A 19,187-nucleotide genomic window follows, 5' to 3' on the forward strand; every position below is an offset into this window, starting at 1 on the left:
TTGCTAAGAAGAAAAACTTCTATTTGGAGAGCATGTCAACAATCATCAAACCACATTCTTTAGTTCAGTGAACTTCACTTATAGGCCGTCAAAGCCTCATCTGAACATGGATGCACCACTTGCATAGGTTTAATATTTGTAAATAAAACGGCTAATCACACAAATCACTGCAACAATAATAGTAAACATTGTTTAATGTTAATCCTTGCACTCCACCTCTTGACGCATGGACAGTCCCATGCGTCAACTCACCAAACCTGGATCCCTGTCTTAAAGAAAAAGATTAGCTAGATCATGTCCCAGGCAACATCAGGGCATCTCCTCTGGAGTAGCTCCGTAACCCTGCAATAAAAGATGTTAGCGTGTGTTGCATATTAAGTTTGCTTAACACCTGGCTCTCCCAGGAGCCTGCATACACACCATCACGGCCTGGAAAGCAAAATCTGGAAGTGAAATCAAACTTCATACCTGTAAACAATTGTATCATAAGAGTAATAAGCATTCAACATCAGCAAGACAAGTGTCATGTGCAGGTTTTCTCAAATCAGTAACTACAACTATTACCCTAATTCACCTCAGACATGGATTATCCCATGTACTCTGTTAACATTAATGTAATCAGTGACTTCTCTTAAGCAAAGTCACTCCACTCATATATTATTATTATGGGTTCAAAAGTGGCCAGCAAATGAGCCCATAATAAACTATTCCATAAATACCGTAATCTCTTATTTGTTTTACTCATGTCACTTGTCCGCTTCAGCTGATTCTTCTAAATGCAGTCTCAGAAAAACAAACATTAGCAATACACATTGACTGTGGTCAGACGGAGGTCAGACACAGGTCAACGGATTCTAGAGGTGCCATAAAACACCATAAAGTTAACACTCGCTGTGGAAAAAGTAACACTGGTCTCATCACAGTATGTCTCAAACTATATTAATTTCTCCATCAACATATGCCTGTAACTACAGTTTTCTTCACACATAAACCCAGAAATCTTGTAGTAGAGAAACATTAGCCAGTATTCCTATAAATCACATGATCAAACACATGAAGAACCGTAATGCTGTAAAAACGAAAATGCAAATGTTAGCGCTTGCGCAGGCGTATGCATACTTTGTCACAGATATCTCTGTGAGCACACAAGCTAGTGAATGACACACACATAGTAAATTCACAGACACAGAAAATGGCATTTAAAATGTTAAATCATCACACAACCTCGAGTGTTGCTGTCATCTTTCTGCTCCTGTAAAGGGAAGCACACACAGACTCATCTGCACCCCTGCCAGGCGGGGGTCAACTTCACACAGTCGTGTTACATCAGTAAAGTCTTGTCAGCTTTTGTCAGCTTTTACCAGTCAGTCAGTTTGTTTTCCTTTCACTCACTCATTCATGCATTCATTCTTTCTTTCTTTGCTGATAGTGGAACCTATCGTCGCATTAAGTTTCCACTCTCAGCAAAATGACGTCATTTCAAAAAGAAAAAGAAGAACTTTAGTTTGGATTACATCGCTGAATCCTTTTGGACTGGGACTGTCATTTAATAATTGTCCCAAATAAGTGGCTTTCTCCAGAGTCCATTTAAATGTGGAGAACTCACTTGGCACAATTTTCTCGACGACGTGTAGCATTTTTAATTCCCGACGTGCAGATCTGCTTAAAGAAAAGAAAATAGACAAACAAAATCAGTGCCTGTTCAAAAGATAAAAATGAAAAATAACAGAGATTATCAAACAAAACTTTCAGTGCACTGTGAAAGTATCAAAATAAAAAGGCCTTGTTAAGTCATGACACAAACTCCTCATCTCAGGTAAATCATACCATTAGCATGGTTCATCATACCATCATACTAATTGGCAGGCTCAACTTCACAACAAAAGAAAAATCATCAGCTAGATTCACTCCAAATCAACCATCAGCTGCACAACACACAACATAATCCTAATGTCTTATTAGCTATGAGTTTAATCACCCGGTCTGTGCTCTTCACTCATTTAGGCCACAGATCTATTTTATTCAATTTTCCTTTTCCCTTCATCATAAAACATGTGACATGCTGTCATGCACTTCACAAAACAGTCTGTTCTGACGTATTCAGAGTTGTGTACCTAAATACAGGATTCACTCGCACATCAAAGCAGGAAACTCAGTGTTTTAGAGTCTCCACTCAACACACAACAACTCCAACACATCTCATTCACTCATACTAGAATTCAGTCACCTTTCATTAATCTAAAACCGATCAACTAATTTGCATATCAACTATTAACCCACTAAGTTGACAGGACGACAGAAAAGCATGTTCAAAATAGTATCACAAAAGACAATTTCCCTCATACAGTAAATTTAGTAGTAAACTTGTGCTGCATCAATCAAGCAGGAAGCTTCTCCCAATTTACCATTTTAACACTAAATTTATTGTCTGATCACTGATTTATCAAACCAGGATTTTTTTTTTTTCCACAAAAGTTAAATTGTTGTCCTGCAACTTGGAGAGTCAATTTTTTTCTTTAGGATAAATTCAGCATTTGATAACAAGTGTCTGCTAAATTGACACTATTGTAACACTGATGAAAGATAACAAGCTAATTTTCATTACATGTGTTTGTGTTATTAGGCAGGTCTAATGCATGTCTGTGGAGCTGCATCTCCAGCAGAGCATGTTCTTAAAGCTGCCTTTCCTACACACTTCTCTGCTATTATTTAATCATTTCTTAACTAATGTGCTATGAGTCTTCATGAGTCATTTTGTGTTTGGAATTGTTAGTAGGGTTAATGCATGTTCTGCTTGTGTGTGTGTGATTTTGTATATGTTTCTATTTTCGCAATGTTTCAGACTCCGTCTCAATTTTCCAACTTAAGCAGTCAGTTTTCTTTTCCCCAGGTTTGCTAACCCAAATTTTGATTTCCCACATTAAATAATTCCTATGTGTTCTCACCTAGTCTTCTCACTCTGTTGTCCTCTCCCACTTCAACAGTCCAACAGCCGGCAGTTCTCCTTCAGCTTTGTCCTGTGTCCCACTGTCTCTTCTTGCCATTTTACTCCACAGGTGGCAAATGTCAAACTCCAACTGTTCAGTTCTCCTCAAACGTTTTCTTCACATGCACAGTGAAGTCACAGCCACTCTCACTATTGTCCTCTGATGCGGTTGACTTCGTGCTAGTGGCTGAAGTGCTGCTGCTGCTGCCTTCCTGGGCGACTTCTTAGCAGCTGCTGCCGGTTTCTTGGCTTTGGCCGCGGCAGGCGTCTTAGCTTTGGTCTCAGTAACCCTGTTCATCTTGAAGGATCCGGAGGCCCCGGTGCCCTTGGTCTGCACCAGAGTGCCCTTCGCCACCAGACTCTTGATGGCGGTCTTGACACGGGCCTTGTTCTTGTCCACATCGTAGCCTCCGGCAGCCAGAGCCTTCTTGAGGGCGGCCACGGACAGGCCGTTGCGCTCCTTGGAAGCGGCCACGGCTTTCACAATCAGCTCGCCCACGCTGAGGCCGACCTTCTTGGGCTTGGAAGTCATCGTCTTCTTCTTCTTGGCCTGAACCTCGGCGCAGGGCGCAGGGCGTGTTTATGATGGAGCCTTTCCCACCACAGCGCTGGCACGTTGAACGCATCATGAAGGGTCCATTTCTTTCATGTCGCTAGCCAGCATGCTAGCTGCATGTGGCTTGCCCGAGTCACTCAGTCCTTTTTGAGCATTTCAACATGCTGCCACCGCCATCTTGCTCGCCCCTCCGTGGAATTCATCCAATCAGACAGGAAGATGGGTTTGCTTTCTTCTGCTGCTGCTGTTTATCCACATTGCTGCTGCTTTGCTGGGACTTTTTGTGCTCAGGACTTGCTGCTGTCTCTTTATCATGGAGCTGCATTCCTTATCTTCAGGGAGGAGTGAGCTCGCTTGTGAGGTTGAGAAACACATGGCACTGTAAATAAGTCAGCCAGAAACTTGGCCTGCATGTTTCCAATGATGTTAAACTATAACTTTCTTCCGACCGCTGCATGTGGAAAATTGATTCAGGTCTGCTTTTCACCTGAAAGTGACAAACTAAGACATTTCATTATTATCATCACTGCTTAATCAACACATATCTCTCTCTCTCTCTCTCTCTCTGTTTTTGTGAACAATCCTTTCTTAAAAGCAGAAAATGAAATTATAGTTGTTTTTTTGGTTGATCAACACAAAACCTTTTTCCTATGATTTTTCTTTTTCATCTACAATATAAGTTCATTCTCTTTTTCACCCTTTTTTTTTTCTTCTTCTTTACAATAGCTGGTGATCTGCAGAATCACCGCTCTCACTCACAATCAGAGGCAATCACTTTTGCACAGTGCACAAAAACACTGTGATGTCAGACACATTCACACTCACTTTTTCATCTGCATAAATAAATCACATGGCTGATGATATGTGCCATGGTGATCCATAAGCATGATCACCAGTTTATTTAACTATTTTTCAACCCAACAAACAAATAATCAAAAACATGATGCTGATGTTATGAACACTCTACACACAAGTCAAGATGCAGGAAAACTGCTCATGGAAACGTTGCACACTCCAGTTATCACAGTTATCATAGCGCTGTTTCCCTCTCTTAGAGTAGTTCTCAGACAGCTCTCGATCTGATAATGTGTAGCCTGCTCATCAGCTCAGAAGAAAAAAAAAAAACTGCAACGCAACATCACACAGTAGTTGCTCTGCCCACAGCGGCAAAGTCTTACACTTTCATATTCAACTCAGCTTCTCCATCATGTACTTTTAGATGTTTCATACAGGGTTGAGCATATTAGTTGTTTTCACAGATGTGCTCTATATCTCAACAATGGCTCATAATAAGACGACAGTCTTCCACACAGGTCAAGTGCCTCTATGCACTTCATTAGTTTAAATATTTATCTATATCACTTCACCTCACATGTCATCGTACTGAATTTAAGCAACCACAAGCGTAATGTAGATGACTTTTAACAACTATCCACCTCAATTACGTCTATGGTCTGGCACACAGGCTGAAGAGTTAACGTTTTGTGTCAGCAAGGGGTGGGGGGACAGCCACCCACCAGAGCATAGCTGCTGATGTGAGCTGGCCTTCTCCACACGCTCTTCAAGGCTGGTGTGTTTTCTGAAAACTTCTAACATTTTAATCTCTTCCATTTTTAAGCCTGCGATTAACCGCACGGCTCAGGTCCGCGCGAAACCCGCGTGACCGCGCTCGCGTGAACCCGCGCAGCTGTGGAGCCGTCGCTCCCTCTCTTTTTTACATAAATACTTTGTGCTGCCAGGAGCAAAGTCCAGCACAAACGTCTGTCTCCCTCCAACTCACTCTTGGTTGCTTAGAAACCCATGATAACAACAACAGTCGGTGTCACAGACCACATGTTCTGCTCCGCACACACCCACACAACAACAACAACGATGACAACAATGACAACGACAACAACACAAAATAGGCCTATCGTCCAGCACAGTCTGGACCCCGCGGAACTTCTCAACGCCCCACAAAGTGGCGGAGAACTCACCTCTAGCCACACAAAGTAGCGAGGAACCCGGGTATCGCTCCACAAAGTAGCGAACTTCTCAACGCCTCACACAGTGGCGGAGACTGCACAACCACACGGTTATAGAGTCGGGCTCTTCTCAACGCCTCACACAGTGGCGGAGACTGCACAACGACACGGTTATAGAGTCGGCCTCTTCTCAACGCCTCACACAGTGGCGGAGACTGCACAACGACACGGTTATAGAGTCGGCCTCTTCTCAACGCCTCACACAGTGGCGGAGACTGCACAACGACACGGTTATAGAGTCGGCCTCTTTAAACTTACTTGGCGTTGCTTAGAGTGTAATATCAGCCCGAATCCCGCCGACCGTCATTCATCGAGGAGAAAAGACAGACCGCGAATCCACAGGAACTTCCTGGCTGACGTCAGTCTTTCAGCGTACCTCTCCTCCCCTCGGTGAATGCGATTCCAGGGCTCCAGCATCGAAGGACCAATTAATGATAGGTTTGTAGCATAAACCTATTCGCTGGAACGTTAAGACAATATAATTACACTGCTAAGCAAGACACAAATAGGCAAAGTTCTTCATGTTACTCGTGCACGGGAGAGAACCGGACAACCGCTTGACTCCAGTTGGTCTCGTCCGTCCTCCCGTAACACTGTCCTTTTATTGAGGTTACATGAATATGCATAGGTTCATTAACATACGACGTCTACATACAAACAAAGAGTACCTTGCCTGTGTGTGTGTGTGTGTGTGTGTGTGTGTGTGTGTGTGTGTGTGTGTGTGTGTGTGTGTGTGTTGCTGATCAAAGGGTCAAACATCCTTGGTCAGGAAGAGGGTAGCCTCCCCCTCACCCTAGATGGTTCATCCTAGATAACACGGTGAGGAAGTCCTGCAGTTCATCTAAACAAAGAGCACTTAGACTAGAACAGACGTAGCTACGTTAATCCTACCATAAAACAATTAAAACAAGATGCGACCTCTTCCCGTGCTCCCAGGATGTAGGTGTGCATTCTAGTGTGGAATGCACACCAAGCCTCTGTAGCCTGTTAAAGATCACACAACTTATCACTACACAATTGATTATACACCTCTAAGCATCTATGGTTAAATATTTCTAAGCAAAAATGACAATCAACAATACAAACTCTAACACCTATAATCCTATAATTCCTATAATTTATAATCCTTATCTTTATAATCTCTTCTGCTATTTGCACATTCTTTACTGTAAATTCCTAAGTTAATTTGTAAATTTTTGTAGTAAATTGTAAATATTGTAAAACTTTTCTTCTGTCATTTAATGGTCGGGCATTGTACAGCTACAAGCATTTCACCCCCATGTCATACTGTGTATGGTTGTGTGTGTGTGACAAATAAAATTTGAATTTGAATTTGAACTCTCGCGGTCTGGTACCAAAGCGGTCTGTGGCCTGGGAGTTGGGGACCGCTGGTGTAGTACACAATAAAGAAATTCAGGACTGGAAAAGTTATTTGTCACGATGATGTCTGGAAACATAATATATTTTGTTTATTATGGTTATAAGTCTCAATTCAGTGTATGATGTTTCATTTTTGCGCTATTTTATATATATTTTAAAGAAGAATAAGATGTTAAATGTTATGAAACCAACTGAAACTTTCAGTGTTACATAAGTTCAGTCTGCTTTGAAGGCTACAAGTGAACAGATGAAACCAAAGAGAAAAACTCCCTTTGTCATAAACTGCTCTGCAGTATCATAGTGTGACACCAGCATAGATGAGTGAAATGTACAGTAATGCAATTTTCTTCTTTCTCACACTTCTGGGGTTGCCATTGGCCCAAAAGCACCACTTTGAGATCCTGGGGTATAACATATATAACAAATGTAACATAAACATGATCTAATCCATGTATTGCATAGAAAATTGTCTTTCAGTTGCTTTTTGGGCTTTATTTTCAGTTTTCTTTATACAACACTGAATCACATTATGTGGGATTTTTTTGACAGTGTTTAGCAGACTCACTGAGTGTTATTATATCTTCGGTGACCCCGCTAGCTGTGCTTTCAGGGTCAGTAGCTCCTGCTTATGTGTTTCAAGGCAAATTGAATTAAATTGAATTGAAATTGCTTCTAGGTAATGAGCCTGGCTTTGAGTTATTCAAGAATATTTATTTATTAATAAATTGGGGCCGCTGGGAAAGAGGCACCTTGAATTGGACAAACTTCTGCATGCAGACCTATAAGCAGAGCTTTCACAAAAGTGTCGGATAAGGAAAGCAGGACTAAACTCAGGCAGGAAGTAGTGAAACGCTGACACTCACTTAAAATATTCTTGGTCAGTGAAGACCTGGGGCCAAGCCTTCCAATCTCTCTTGCGGCAAAATATTCTTCCACCCGCGTGTTACTGTTTGAGTTATGACTGACAGTAAAAAAAGAAAAGAAAAGTGACTCCTATCAGTGCAGGAGTACACGATGTCCACATGTTGTCTAGTTTCCCAATTGTCATCCTCAACAAGCGAGCTGGATCACATTTGTTATCTTGAAGCCACAAAAGGCTTTACGGAGCTTTTCTCAGAAATCAGACTTCCCATCCATCCATCCATCTTCATCCGCTTTATCCGAGGCCGGATCGCGGGGGCAGCAGCTTAAGCAAAGAGGCCCAGACCTCCCTCTCCCTAGCCACCTCCTCCAGCTTATCCGGGGGAACACCAAGGCGTTCCCAGGCCAGCCGAGAGATATAATCTCTCCAGCATGTCCTCGGTCTGCCCCGGGGCCTCCTCCCGGTGGGACATGCCCGGAACACCTCACCCAGGAGGCGCCCAGGGGGCATCCTTGTCAGATGCCCGAACCACCTCAGCTGGCTCCTTTCGATGTGGAGGAGCAGCGGCTCTACTCTGAGCCCCTCCCGGATGGCCGAACTTCTCACCCTATCTCAAAGGGAGAGGCCAGCCACCCTTCGGAGGAAGCTCATTTCCACCACTTGTATCTGCGATCTCGTTCTTTCAGTCACTACCCACAGCTCGTGGCCATAGGTGAGGGTAGGGACGTAGATCGACCGGTAAATTGAGAGCTTCGCTTTTACACTCAGCTCCCTCTTCACCACGACGGACTGGTGCAGCGTCTGCATTACTGCAGCTGCAGCCCCAATCCGTCTGTCAATCTCCGGCTCCCTTCTCCCATCACTCGCGAACAAGACCCCGAGATACTTGAACTCCTCCACTTGGGGCAGGAACTCATCCTTGACCCGGAGTGGGCACTCCACCCTTTTCCGGCTGAGAACCATGGTCTCAGATTTGGAGGTGCTGATCCTCATTCCCGTTCCCGTTTAAATTAAACTAATTTAAACTTGACTAAGGGTATTGTAACATCTTCCGTCCATCATTTGACAAACACAAACTTCATCCACTATGATTCAGTCAGTGCTGAATACTTTTCATATAAATTGGCTCTGCTGATCCAGTACTCAATATGAGTTGAGTCACATCCTCTGGTATAAAACCTTTTATTTTTATTACCATCTTTGCTTCCTGTTCCTTCAATACAAGTCCTCCAGTGCTCCATTCAGTGTGAAACCACGTTAAACCAAGGGGCAGGGATAGCTCAGTAGGTAAAGTGGTCGCCCCATGATCGGAAGGTCGGCGGTTCGAATCCACTTAACGGCTACCCTGAGGTACCCCTGAGCAAGGTACCGTCCCTACACACTGCTCCCCGGGCGCCTGCTTAGTGGGCTGCCCACTGCTTCACTGAGTGAATGGGTCAAATGCAGAGAAAAACAAGTAATTTCCCCATGGGGATCAATAAAGTATCCATTATTATTATTATTATTATTATTATTATTATTATTATTATTATTATTATTATTATTACACAGTCTATTTCTGATAATCCTTGATAACTTTAAAGGCTCTTGTATCTGAGAGGCAGGGAGTATGAATGCATTTGTCTGTCTGTCTTTGTTGTGTCCAGAGAAAAAAAACAAAACTAAATCATGGAGGTGAATGTGAGAAGCTATCATTTTATTTTGTATTCTCTAAGCCTGATTATCTCTCAGAGATACATTTTACCATCAGTGTCACTTTCTTTTATTCTGTGTGTGTGAGGTTGGGATGAAGTTCATATCCGGAAGTTCTTCTGAGCTCGGAATATCTTACAGAAATCGCACCTCTGTCGGCAGTGCTGACTGTTGTCCGTAACAGTTTATGGTAGACAACAAAATACACAGTTTATTTGTTTCCTGTTTTAAAAAAATGTGAAATTGTATTTTTGTTTCTTTGCAGACTGAATTTTAATTATTGTATTTAATGCAAATACCTGAAACCCCCCCCCCCCCCAATTGTTCTTCCATTGTTTCGATTGAACATTTTCTCAGTACTAGTGTGTTATACGCTTCATAGACAGACAGCTGAGCACCATTTTTCTTCCATGTGCCCTGAAGTGAATTAAGAAGCTGCCTTTTTTGTCTCTTTTATATCTTCTCATTGTTGCCCAAATATAGACTGATTTCATAACATTCAGCAATACAATAGAGTAAGAATGAGACCGGAGTCTGAAGGCCAGAGAGAAGCTGCAGTGTGCGCACACAGATGAACGCTGTAGAAAGTTCACTATTTTTATCAGTAAAATCAGAATAGAGGGAGTGATGTCATTCAGAAAACCGAGGCAGATCTCTTCATGAGGTACATTGTGCTATATTACGCTTGGATTCAGTGAGTGAGCAATGATAAAGTGGACCATGGTTAGCAATATCTTACTGAAACCTAGGTCTCTTATATACAGAAAGCATTTAGTTTGCAGGCTTTTCATGTATTGTTGGTAGAAGGCAAATTGTTGTTGGTCCACACTTTTGAGTTATGCGGACATTCATGGGTTTTCTTGTTTTGATTATCTTTGCATTATAGTTCTGTATTGTTGAGATTCTGGTCTTTTGTTTTCTTTATGTTCTGGTTGTCTGTGTGTTAAATTACTGGGACGTTGTTTATACCCTTTTTGCATCCCCATTCTCTTCCCTCTGCGTCCATGTTTTGCCTTCTGTCTCTGGTTTCTGCCTTGCCTGCCTCACAGCAGAACCTATCAGATTAAAATTAACCTTCACTTGGCTGAGGTGACAGCAGTGGTGACATCAGCTGTGAGCAGAAGGTCTTCTTGCTTTTCAACTAAACAGCTTCAAACTTGTCTTTAGAGATGCTTGTATCCATGTGCAGCCCCCTGCTGGCTGTACCCAGGCAGTGCAAGTCTTTGGGCCGTGCATTGGGATAATTTTGTTAACACAAAGTTTCATGTTGCCTTTGCTGTCCTTGAGCGTGGGGCCATTTGCCAAAAGTAATGTCATGGCTGCTTTGGTGTAGTGTCAGATTGTATGACACCTCCTGACTTTCTATAACGTGGTGCGCACAGCAAGACCATTGTGGAGGCAGTATGCCAGCACAGGGATGCACATAGGTGGTCCACAGGTGCGCATTCGCTGTCAAAATAAAAGACGGGCACCAGATAAGAAGTTGCAAGTTTGCGTACATAAGATTTTCTGGAGGGGGATAGACATTTGTTTAGAACTCTTAAAGATGTCGAAGAAGCTACTTTAAGCAATTACTTTGGCCTGCCTGGCCTGCATTTGTATAGCGCTTTTCTAGTCCATAGGACCCCAAAGCGCTTTACACTACATTCAGTCATCCACCCATTCACACACACATTCACACACTGGCGATAGCAAGCTACATTGTAGCCACAGCTGCCCTGGGGCGCACTTTGGTGTTCCTCCACCTCCAAAGAAATGTCAGAAGGAGTCTGAACCGCAAAAAGAAGTGCCTATTCTCGGAAAAGTGGTTGCAGGAGGTGAGCTGGCTTCAAACAGATGATGACCGCACAGAGATGTGGTGCAGAATATGCCACAAAATCCCACTCTAGCGGACAAAAACAGTGCCTTTTATATGTACGCAAACGCACGTTGCAACTTCTTATCTGCTGCACGCCTCGAATGCGCACCTGCGGACCACTTATGTGCACCCCGGTGCCAGCAGTTCGGCCTCTCTATGACATATCGCCCCGGGATCATCCCCAAATGACGCAGTGAGAGATAACTGCAACAAGAGGAAAACATTTTACTGAAAACCATTAGACTGCAGAAGGAGAATAAATGGTTATAGGCCCAGTCTGGGAAACCGTAATCACAGCTTCCCCACCCGCCACCCCTCTGTAGTCAAATGACTGAAAGTTTATTTAGATAAAACTCTTATTTTGTAAACTCTGCTGTCAGTCGGCCTTTTATATTGCTGCTCACAAAGTGGGCTGTAACAACTGACTGTAACAGATTCAATTTATTTGAATCAGTCAGCTAAACTTATGTGAATGTCATAATATCGCATGCTTACAGCCTAATTGCCAGCTTCTGTTACTTCACTGTCTCTGATATATTTAATTAACATTGCATAATGTTGCTGCTGACTGAAAACGATTTGGTTGACATGCTCATTGAACTGATGATCATCACTGTGTTTTGACACTGTTAAGCTGCATGTTGTGAAATGTGAAACTTTACAATCACTCTGTGCACCATTTATACCAGTGACCGGCGGTAATTTCATTACAAGGAAACACGATTACACACCAACGTAGTTCATTATGCTGCATTTGCTTAAAAGAAAAAAGCACGTAGTACTTTGCAGTGACTGTGGAGCCTCGGTGCTGTGAAAAAGCATTTGCCCCCTTCATTATTATTATTATTATTTCATATTTTTCATACTTTAGAAAAATGTAAATATTAGGCAGAGATAAATGGTAAATGGACTGATTCCTATATAGCACTTTTCTACTCTCCCGGAGTACTCAAAGCGCCCTATACAACATACCACATTCACCCAATCATCGATTAGGGTTTAGGATTAGGGTTAGTATCTTGCCCAAGGATACTTGACATGCAGACTGGAGGAGCCAGGGATAGAACCACAAACCTCCGACCAGTAGATGATCTGCTCTACCTCCTGAGCTACAGCCACCCCAGATAACACAAGTAAATATAAAATGCAGTTTTGAAAAGAGCCATCCGTCTATTATCGCCCGCAGGGTATCACAGGGCTAACACATAGAGACCGACAACCATTCACACCTATGGGCAATTTAGAATGATCAGTTAACCTCAACCCACGCATGTGCATGTCACTGGACTGTGGGAGGAAGCCGGAGTACCCAGAGAGAACCAACGCAAATATGGGGAGAACATGCAAACTCCATACAGAAAGGCTCCGGCCAGGTGGTGAAGTCGAACTCAGGACCTTCTTGCTGTTAGGCAACAGTGCTAATCACCGCTCCACGATGCTGCCCGATTTTTAAATAATAATTTCCTTTATTAAGGTGTTTATTATAGATTTTAAGTGTAAATGGACAAAATTGAAACCGAAATGTTTATTTTATTCTTAGTAATAAATAAGTATGCAGAAACAATTTGTGCTGCATTTGATTTTAATACATTAGCTGCTAGAGTTACAAGCTTTTTGTTTGAATTTGATAGTAAACATTAAAGCTTTGTCAAACATATTGGAGAAGTGGCCCAGCTATTGTTTATTATTGATCCTGATCAATCTGCCACTCATTTTCTCTTTCTTTATTATCTAGTCTTGTCAAAAGTTTGAAATAAATCTCTAAAATATTCAGCTTGAAATCGTGTAAGAAAAGTAGCAAATGAGAGCAGCCGGACAACTCACCCAAAGCTGGAAATTCCCACCACATGAATTAAATTGCATTAATTGAGTTCCTGGATTAATTATTTCAAAAAACTCAAAATACACCTCAAACTAAGGCTTTATGATGTTGCAGTTATTTTGATTTATTGTAAATTTAGTCTTAATTTCAGTCATTCCATTGAAAGGACAGAGACGATCTTTTTACGAGAAGTAATACTGCAGCTTCTTAATGATATTAGGATAGGAGTTGGTAACATTCCAGTTTTTCTCCTTGATGTATTCTGCAGCACAGCCTCAGACACTTCTTGCTTCAGAGAAAGACGATTCATGTCAAAACTGTTTCTGCCCGTCTCAATCTTTCCAAGCCTTTCTATGACCTTTGTCATCATCACTGGAAATTAGCCTATTAAGCTGCTACTGATTGGATGTTTACTCATTGATTGCATCATTTTCATCCAAAGTACTATAAATACTCTGCAGGCTCTCAGATAGTTTCTTAAATTGTGGAAGAAGAACTTGCAGCTTAAACCATCTTGTGTAATTTAGAAAATCGCTTAGTGAGCTTTCTGAAGCTGCCTGTTTGCACATTATGTGCTTAAATGTAATGCTATTTCATCGACAGCCCTTTTGCTAATGAGTAATACATGTATGATTTGTAATTTTGTATTCTCCGACTCTGTCCCCAGCCTGGAGGTGACCCTGCAGAAGCGTGGTGAGGGGCCCATGTGGCCGGAGCTGGTGATGGGCGACAAGAGAGGGGAGTATGTGATGAGTGATGAGCAGGCCGCCCTCATTCATGAAAGACTGACTCACCTTACCTCTGAAGACTTGGTGAGGCTCACTCTTCACATTACACTGATTAAATCCAGTGCTAAATATAATGAGAAACATCTTTTATCTGTACAACCAATATTCTAAATGACTAGCCCCATCCTGTCCAGTTTCTGTATATTTTTATTATGTATATTTTTTAATGACAGCAAATTAAAATTAAAGACGGGAGTGGTGGTATGAAACACATACATATGAAAATGAATGAATGAACTGAAGAAGCTTCTCTGATGAGAGGTGAAACATCCTCAAAAAATGTAAAGAAGTCCAGTCATTTTTCTTTCCAAGCTTCTTAGAATACAAAGTATGAAAGAAACTTTGTATTTTTATATACTTTTAATTCAAAGTTGACATTGCAGGATTGCATTGAAGTAAAACAAAATCCCTCCATCCCACGAGCAAGAAGAATTAGACTTAAAATATCTGTGACATAGAGCTTATTGGATATGATGTTATTAAAGAGCCATAGATTTATTAAGCTGCTGGAAATATTCTTTAGAGATCTTGGTTCATGTTGACATGGGTATACCACAGGCCAACAGGCACCATGATGAAGATTCAGCCAAATACCTTTCAGAAGTTAAAACAGGCGCTGAAAAGCCAGTTGGCAGGAATAAGATCCAAACTATCAGTACATGCACACTATTGGTCATCAGAAACCCAGCTGGAGTAATACTGATGTTAAGACAGGAAAATTCCTCACAATGCCTGGACGTCTCCAGTGTTGAATGAGTGAGTGTTAGAGATGATTTACCATCCACAGGTGGAGGAGGTGGGTGACATGAAATGGTAAATGGCCTGTATTTATATAGCGCTTTACTAGTCCCTAAGGACCCCAAAGCGCTTTACATATCCAGTCATCCACCCATTCACACGCACACACACACATTCACACACTGGTGATGGCAAGCTACATTGTAGCCACAGCCACCCTGGGGCGCACTGACAGAGGTGAGGCTGCCAGACACTGGCGCCACCGGGCCCTCTGACCACCACCAGTAGGCAACGGGTGAAGTGTCTTGCCCAAGGACACAACGACCGAGACTGTCCAAGCTGGGGCTCGAACCGGCAACCTTCCGATTACAAGGCGAACTCCCAACTCTTGAGCCCCGATCGAACATTCTACCAGTGGCTAGAAAAGGCCAGGTTAAAAGACAGCAAAGAGGCTCCAATCATGGCAGCACATTTACCAGATCCATAGAGGCAGAAGTTTACCACAGCTAGCATGATCCAAGATGGAGGCTGTGCAAAATGTAGTTATTAATTACATTATTATATTTTAGGCATTAAAAATATAATTTCAACTGAAGAGTTTGCATGTACTATACTGGCAGATTACAGAAATACAAAAATGGTTTTACTGCTATACTATATGATTGAAATATAAAGATATTATAGGTTTTTTTAAACCATCGTAATGGTAAAAGTGTAGTTTCATGACAACTTAAACTTATTCAAGGATAACTGGGAAGTTATCAATGAGATGTTTTTTTTAATGTTCCTGATAAGTAAGTTATTCCTCATGTTACAACAATACTCTTGTAAACATCAATTTCCTTTAAAGCTGTCTTTTTCTCTGATTTGTCACACTGCCACATATTATATACTTGTGTTTTATATATATAGTGCATACGTATTAAAATAGATGGGTAGAGAGGGTTTCTTGGTATAGAAGGTGTGGGAAAATCTTTAAGCAGTTTATATTCACCCGACCCTCTGTGTGGTTAAATCACTCAGCAGTATGTGTTTGAAATATTGGCTTTGCTTTCTTTGGAGGTTTTCTCATGACCTCTCTTACATTTCTTCTTTCTTTTAACATCCCCTCCTCCCCTAAGGTCTCCCATCTCTGCTCCCTTCCTCTTCAGCTGCTCTGAGCCCTCTTCCTCTGGACGACTTGTACACATCGTAGCTCTCTAGTTTTCAAGAGTCGCTCACAGTTGCCTGTTCATCAGCATTTTTAGGCAGCTCCTCTCTAATCCTCGCCCTTCGTTAGTATCGTCTGGGTCCACTTGAGACTCTTGGTGCTAGCTCTGCCTTTTACATGTTAATAAATGCAAAGCAAGTGTAACCATGGCCTCTGTCTTGCTTTCTTTTTTTGTCCAGAATGGAAACCCTGACAGGGACAAGCCCCCTTGTAACTCTCAGGAGCTGGAGGACTGCGATGGGTTTCCTGAAGACAGCTTTAGCCTCACACACTTTGATGAGCAGTCACTCAAGCCCACTCAGGTGGTGAGTATCCTTTCTCTTCTTCACCGGTAAACACTTTGAGTCTCCAGCTCTTCAATTCTGAGCCCTCAGATTTAACATTTCCAGACAGCTGTCACCTCTGTCCATCCGTTATTTCCTTCAAGCACACTGTTAGCTACCTGATGCTTTGTGTGAGCATGTTTGTATTCAGCGTCTGCCCCGGTGAATGAGCTGTTGTTGGCATTGCCCTTTAACAAGGCACTTGATCAGAGAGCACCACAAAGGCCCACTGAAGAAGAACAGGCACACCTACTTCATCACTCATCCTCGTGATATGAATAGTAAGAAGGTGAAACGTTGTACCTGATGGCTATTCTTATAAACCTGTGTGTGCACAATATATTCATCAAGGAGCAACATGGCTCCACGTTGGGTGGTCAAGTGGTTAGAGGCACTGTGCATCGCTGACAAATGGATCTGATCTCATGTGCTGCATCAAAGTGCAGATTTGCTTTCTGATGTCTGAGATCTTTGCTTTCATTTTCCTGTCATTTTTTTCTGGTTGTTTCAGGGGATTTTATATTGTTGTTCAGATCACAGCTGAGTCATATATTGACTTTTTCCTTTTGTATGGACAACGATGTGGACTTGTCACCAGAGAGATTGATGGTATCTGTCCACTGAATATAAAACACTTTGGATCACTAGGGCGCCTTTTGTCAAAACCCAGACAGTCTTTAGGGAGAATCAATTTTAGCATTAGCATTTTGATAATGGTGTATGCCAGAAAAGTCTTTCTTTTCTTGCTGTCTCATGTTTTTTAACCTTGAGTGAGGCAGCTGCTATGTGTCTTCATATCAGTTCTATTTGGAAAGTTAGAAAGTGTGATTGTGTATATAATAGTTAAACAAAAGAGATGAAATTCTTTTCATTTATCTATAGAAAGCTTGAAGTATGGAGTGCTTTGAGTGCTCAGGCAGAGTAGAAGGTAAGAAAGATCCAGTCCATTTAAAATTTGAAGTGTAAAACACAGTGTAATGCACAGTTTTTACTTTGAAAGTGAACGGTCACCCTTCACAGTTTGCATCGCATTTTTGAAGTTCACCAGCACTCTGAGAGTAGATGGAGACTAGATGTTTCTAGATGAGTCGATGTCTTTCATGCAAACTATTGTCATCCGTGGGAATCTGCTAGCAACCAAAACAATTGTAAGGAGGTTTTCGGTGCAGGACTACATCCTTTTTAGGACTAATTTCGCCTCGGGACTACCAGCAACCAGTTGCAAATCAGTCACATGGGTCACCGAGTTTTGTGGCTACTTTTTATCCTTTTTAAACATTTGTAACATTTGTTACATTTTAAACAAATGTAACAAATAAGTGACTTTTTATTTCCTCTCACACCAAACAAGCAAAAATACAAAGTGTTAAATAATGTTTTTACTGCACTCTTCCAACAGAAGGTTTGTAAAGCTGCACACTGAAATATCATCCCTATATTATTTGCATTTTTTTTGCTTCTTGAATGCGTTCAGTTTGCATGACGAGAAATTAGCAACTTTGTCTTTGTTGTCCATTATTCGCCCCAAGGTGAAAAACGGACGTCACAGTTTGCAGTTTCTTTAGAACAACATCTATTTTAGTTGATTCACAGTTGATAAGGAAAGAAAGGATTTAATGGGTTTTGCATTTGTATTTTAAGGACATGCCAAGTATGCTTTCACATTTATAAAAAAAAAACCCAACAACATCCTATTGCACACTCCACTCAATGACGTGTTTGTAAAAGCAGCAGTTTCAACCTCACTTCTGAAGGAGCATAACTGGATGTTTGTCTTCCACCAGCCCGGATACTGTATATAGCCAATTGCAAAAGCTCTATTCATGTGTGAATATTAGACCACAGTACATCCGCCACTGATGTTCCCTTTTCACTTTTCTGTGTTTCGTTTGGGCAAAATAATTCCTGTGTTCATAATGAAAAATTCCCCGTCACAAAAACTCTGTAAAATTGAAGCCTTTCATTATTTAATGAAAGCCTAATAACAACTAGTGAGTGTCCAGTACAGTGTTTCTGCTCAGACTGTGATGAAGGGCTAAATAGGAATAAAAGCCCTTTAATGTTTCTCCCTTCATTTACTCTGCAAATAGTACAACCAGGCAACCTGCAGCTCTTAAATAAGTTTGATTGTAGTTGTTTCTGTTCCATCTGTGTGTTTGTGTGTGTGTGTGTGTGTGTGTGTACATGGATGCGTGAGCGTGTCTGTGTACAGGATTTCATCCAGGAAGCCTTACTTTTCCATTCTTTGGCTCCGTACCTCGTTTTATCCACCTTAATGCTTCAGCCGCCTGCCTGCCCACTAGGATACCTGACCTTTTTCAGAAAGCCTTTTAGCTTAAAATTTGGGCTCCTCCTATTAATTTGCCACCTTTGACTGTGTGTTTGTCTGCGGTTCTGATCCCACCTGAAAAAGATGAAGAATGGTTTTTGTGTGCTTTCCTCAGATGGAGGCTGAGTCACATCTACTTTGGACACCTGTAATGGATTTTGCAGCCGTGCTTATCTCAGCATCATGTAAGCTGTGCAGCAGGATCAGAAAGTATTTTATGATATCATTTGTTACCATAAAATGATAATTGGATTGAAACGTTTTCAGACATTTAAGTTATAAGATATATTTGAATGTTCTGAGAATGGGTGTTTTGCTTTTTCTTGTGAAAAAGTTTTCTGTTTGTTGATGGCAGTCTGTCAGCGCTTCGTCTGTTCAGAGCTCTTCTACGCTCTTTGTTGCTGTTAAATTTGCCAGCAATTTCCTGCTTGGATGAGGTAGAGTTATTACGAACAGTCCGACCTTTGAATGTCATACTGTTATGACTTTATGTCTGGAAGGGAACTCAGTTTAACCCTGTTGGGGTTAGTATAAGATTGCTAAAATGTTCAGAAACGAGCAAATTTCTGCAAATTTCTATATGTTAACATCCTGGCCATGACTGCCTGTGAACCCTTCC

At 41.7% G+C, this 19,187-nt stretch overlaps 1 protein-coding gene and 1 pseudogene across 2 annotated transcripts in view; one reads left to right on the forward strand and one right to left on the reverse strand.

Annotated features, from left to right (window-relative positions):
- nudcd1 (NudC domain containing 1) overlaps positions 1 to 19,187 on the forward strand; it is a 60,546-nt gene that overhangs the window by 27,433 nt on the left and 13,926 nt on the right. For both annotated transcript variants that reach the window (XM_086280582.1, XM_086280581.1), the window contains exons 7-8: positions 13,848 to 13,992; positions 16,096 to 16,221. In XM_086280582.1, the coding sequence (XP_086136708.1) occupies positions 13,848 to 13,992; positions 16,096 to 16,221 (271 nt within the window). The remainder of the gene's footprint in view (positions 1 to 13,847; positions 13,993 to 16,095; positions 16,222 to 19,187) is intronic.
- LOC147303497 (histone H1 pseudogene) lies at positions 2,503 to 3,557 on the reverse strand (annotated as a pseudogene).

Source organism: Aulonocara sp. 'chitande type north' Nkhata Bay, linkage group LG22 (genome assembly GCF_057382095.1).
Source record: "Aulonocara sp. 'chitande type north' Nkhata Bay isolate Kocher_YH1m ecotype deep benthic linkage group LG22, A_spYH_male_GT1.1, whole genome shotgun sequence".
Lineage (NCBI taxonomy): Eukaryota > Metazoa > Chordata > Actinopteri > Cichliformes > Cichlidae > Aulonocara > Aulonocara sp. 'chitande type north' Nkhata Bay.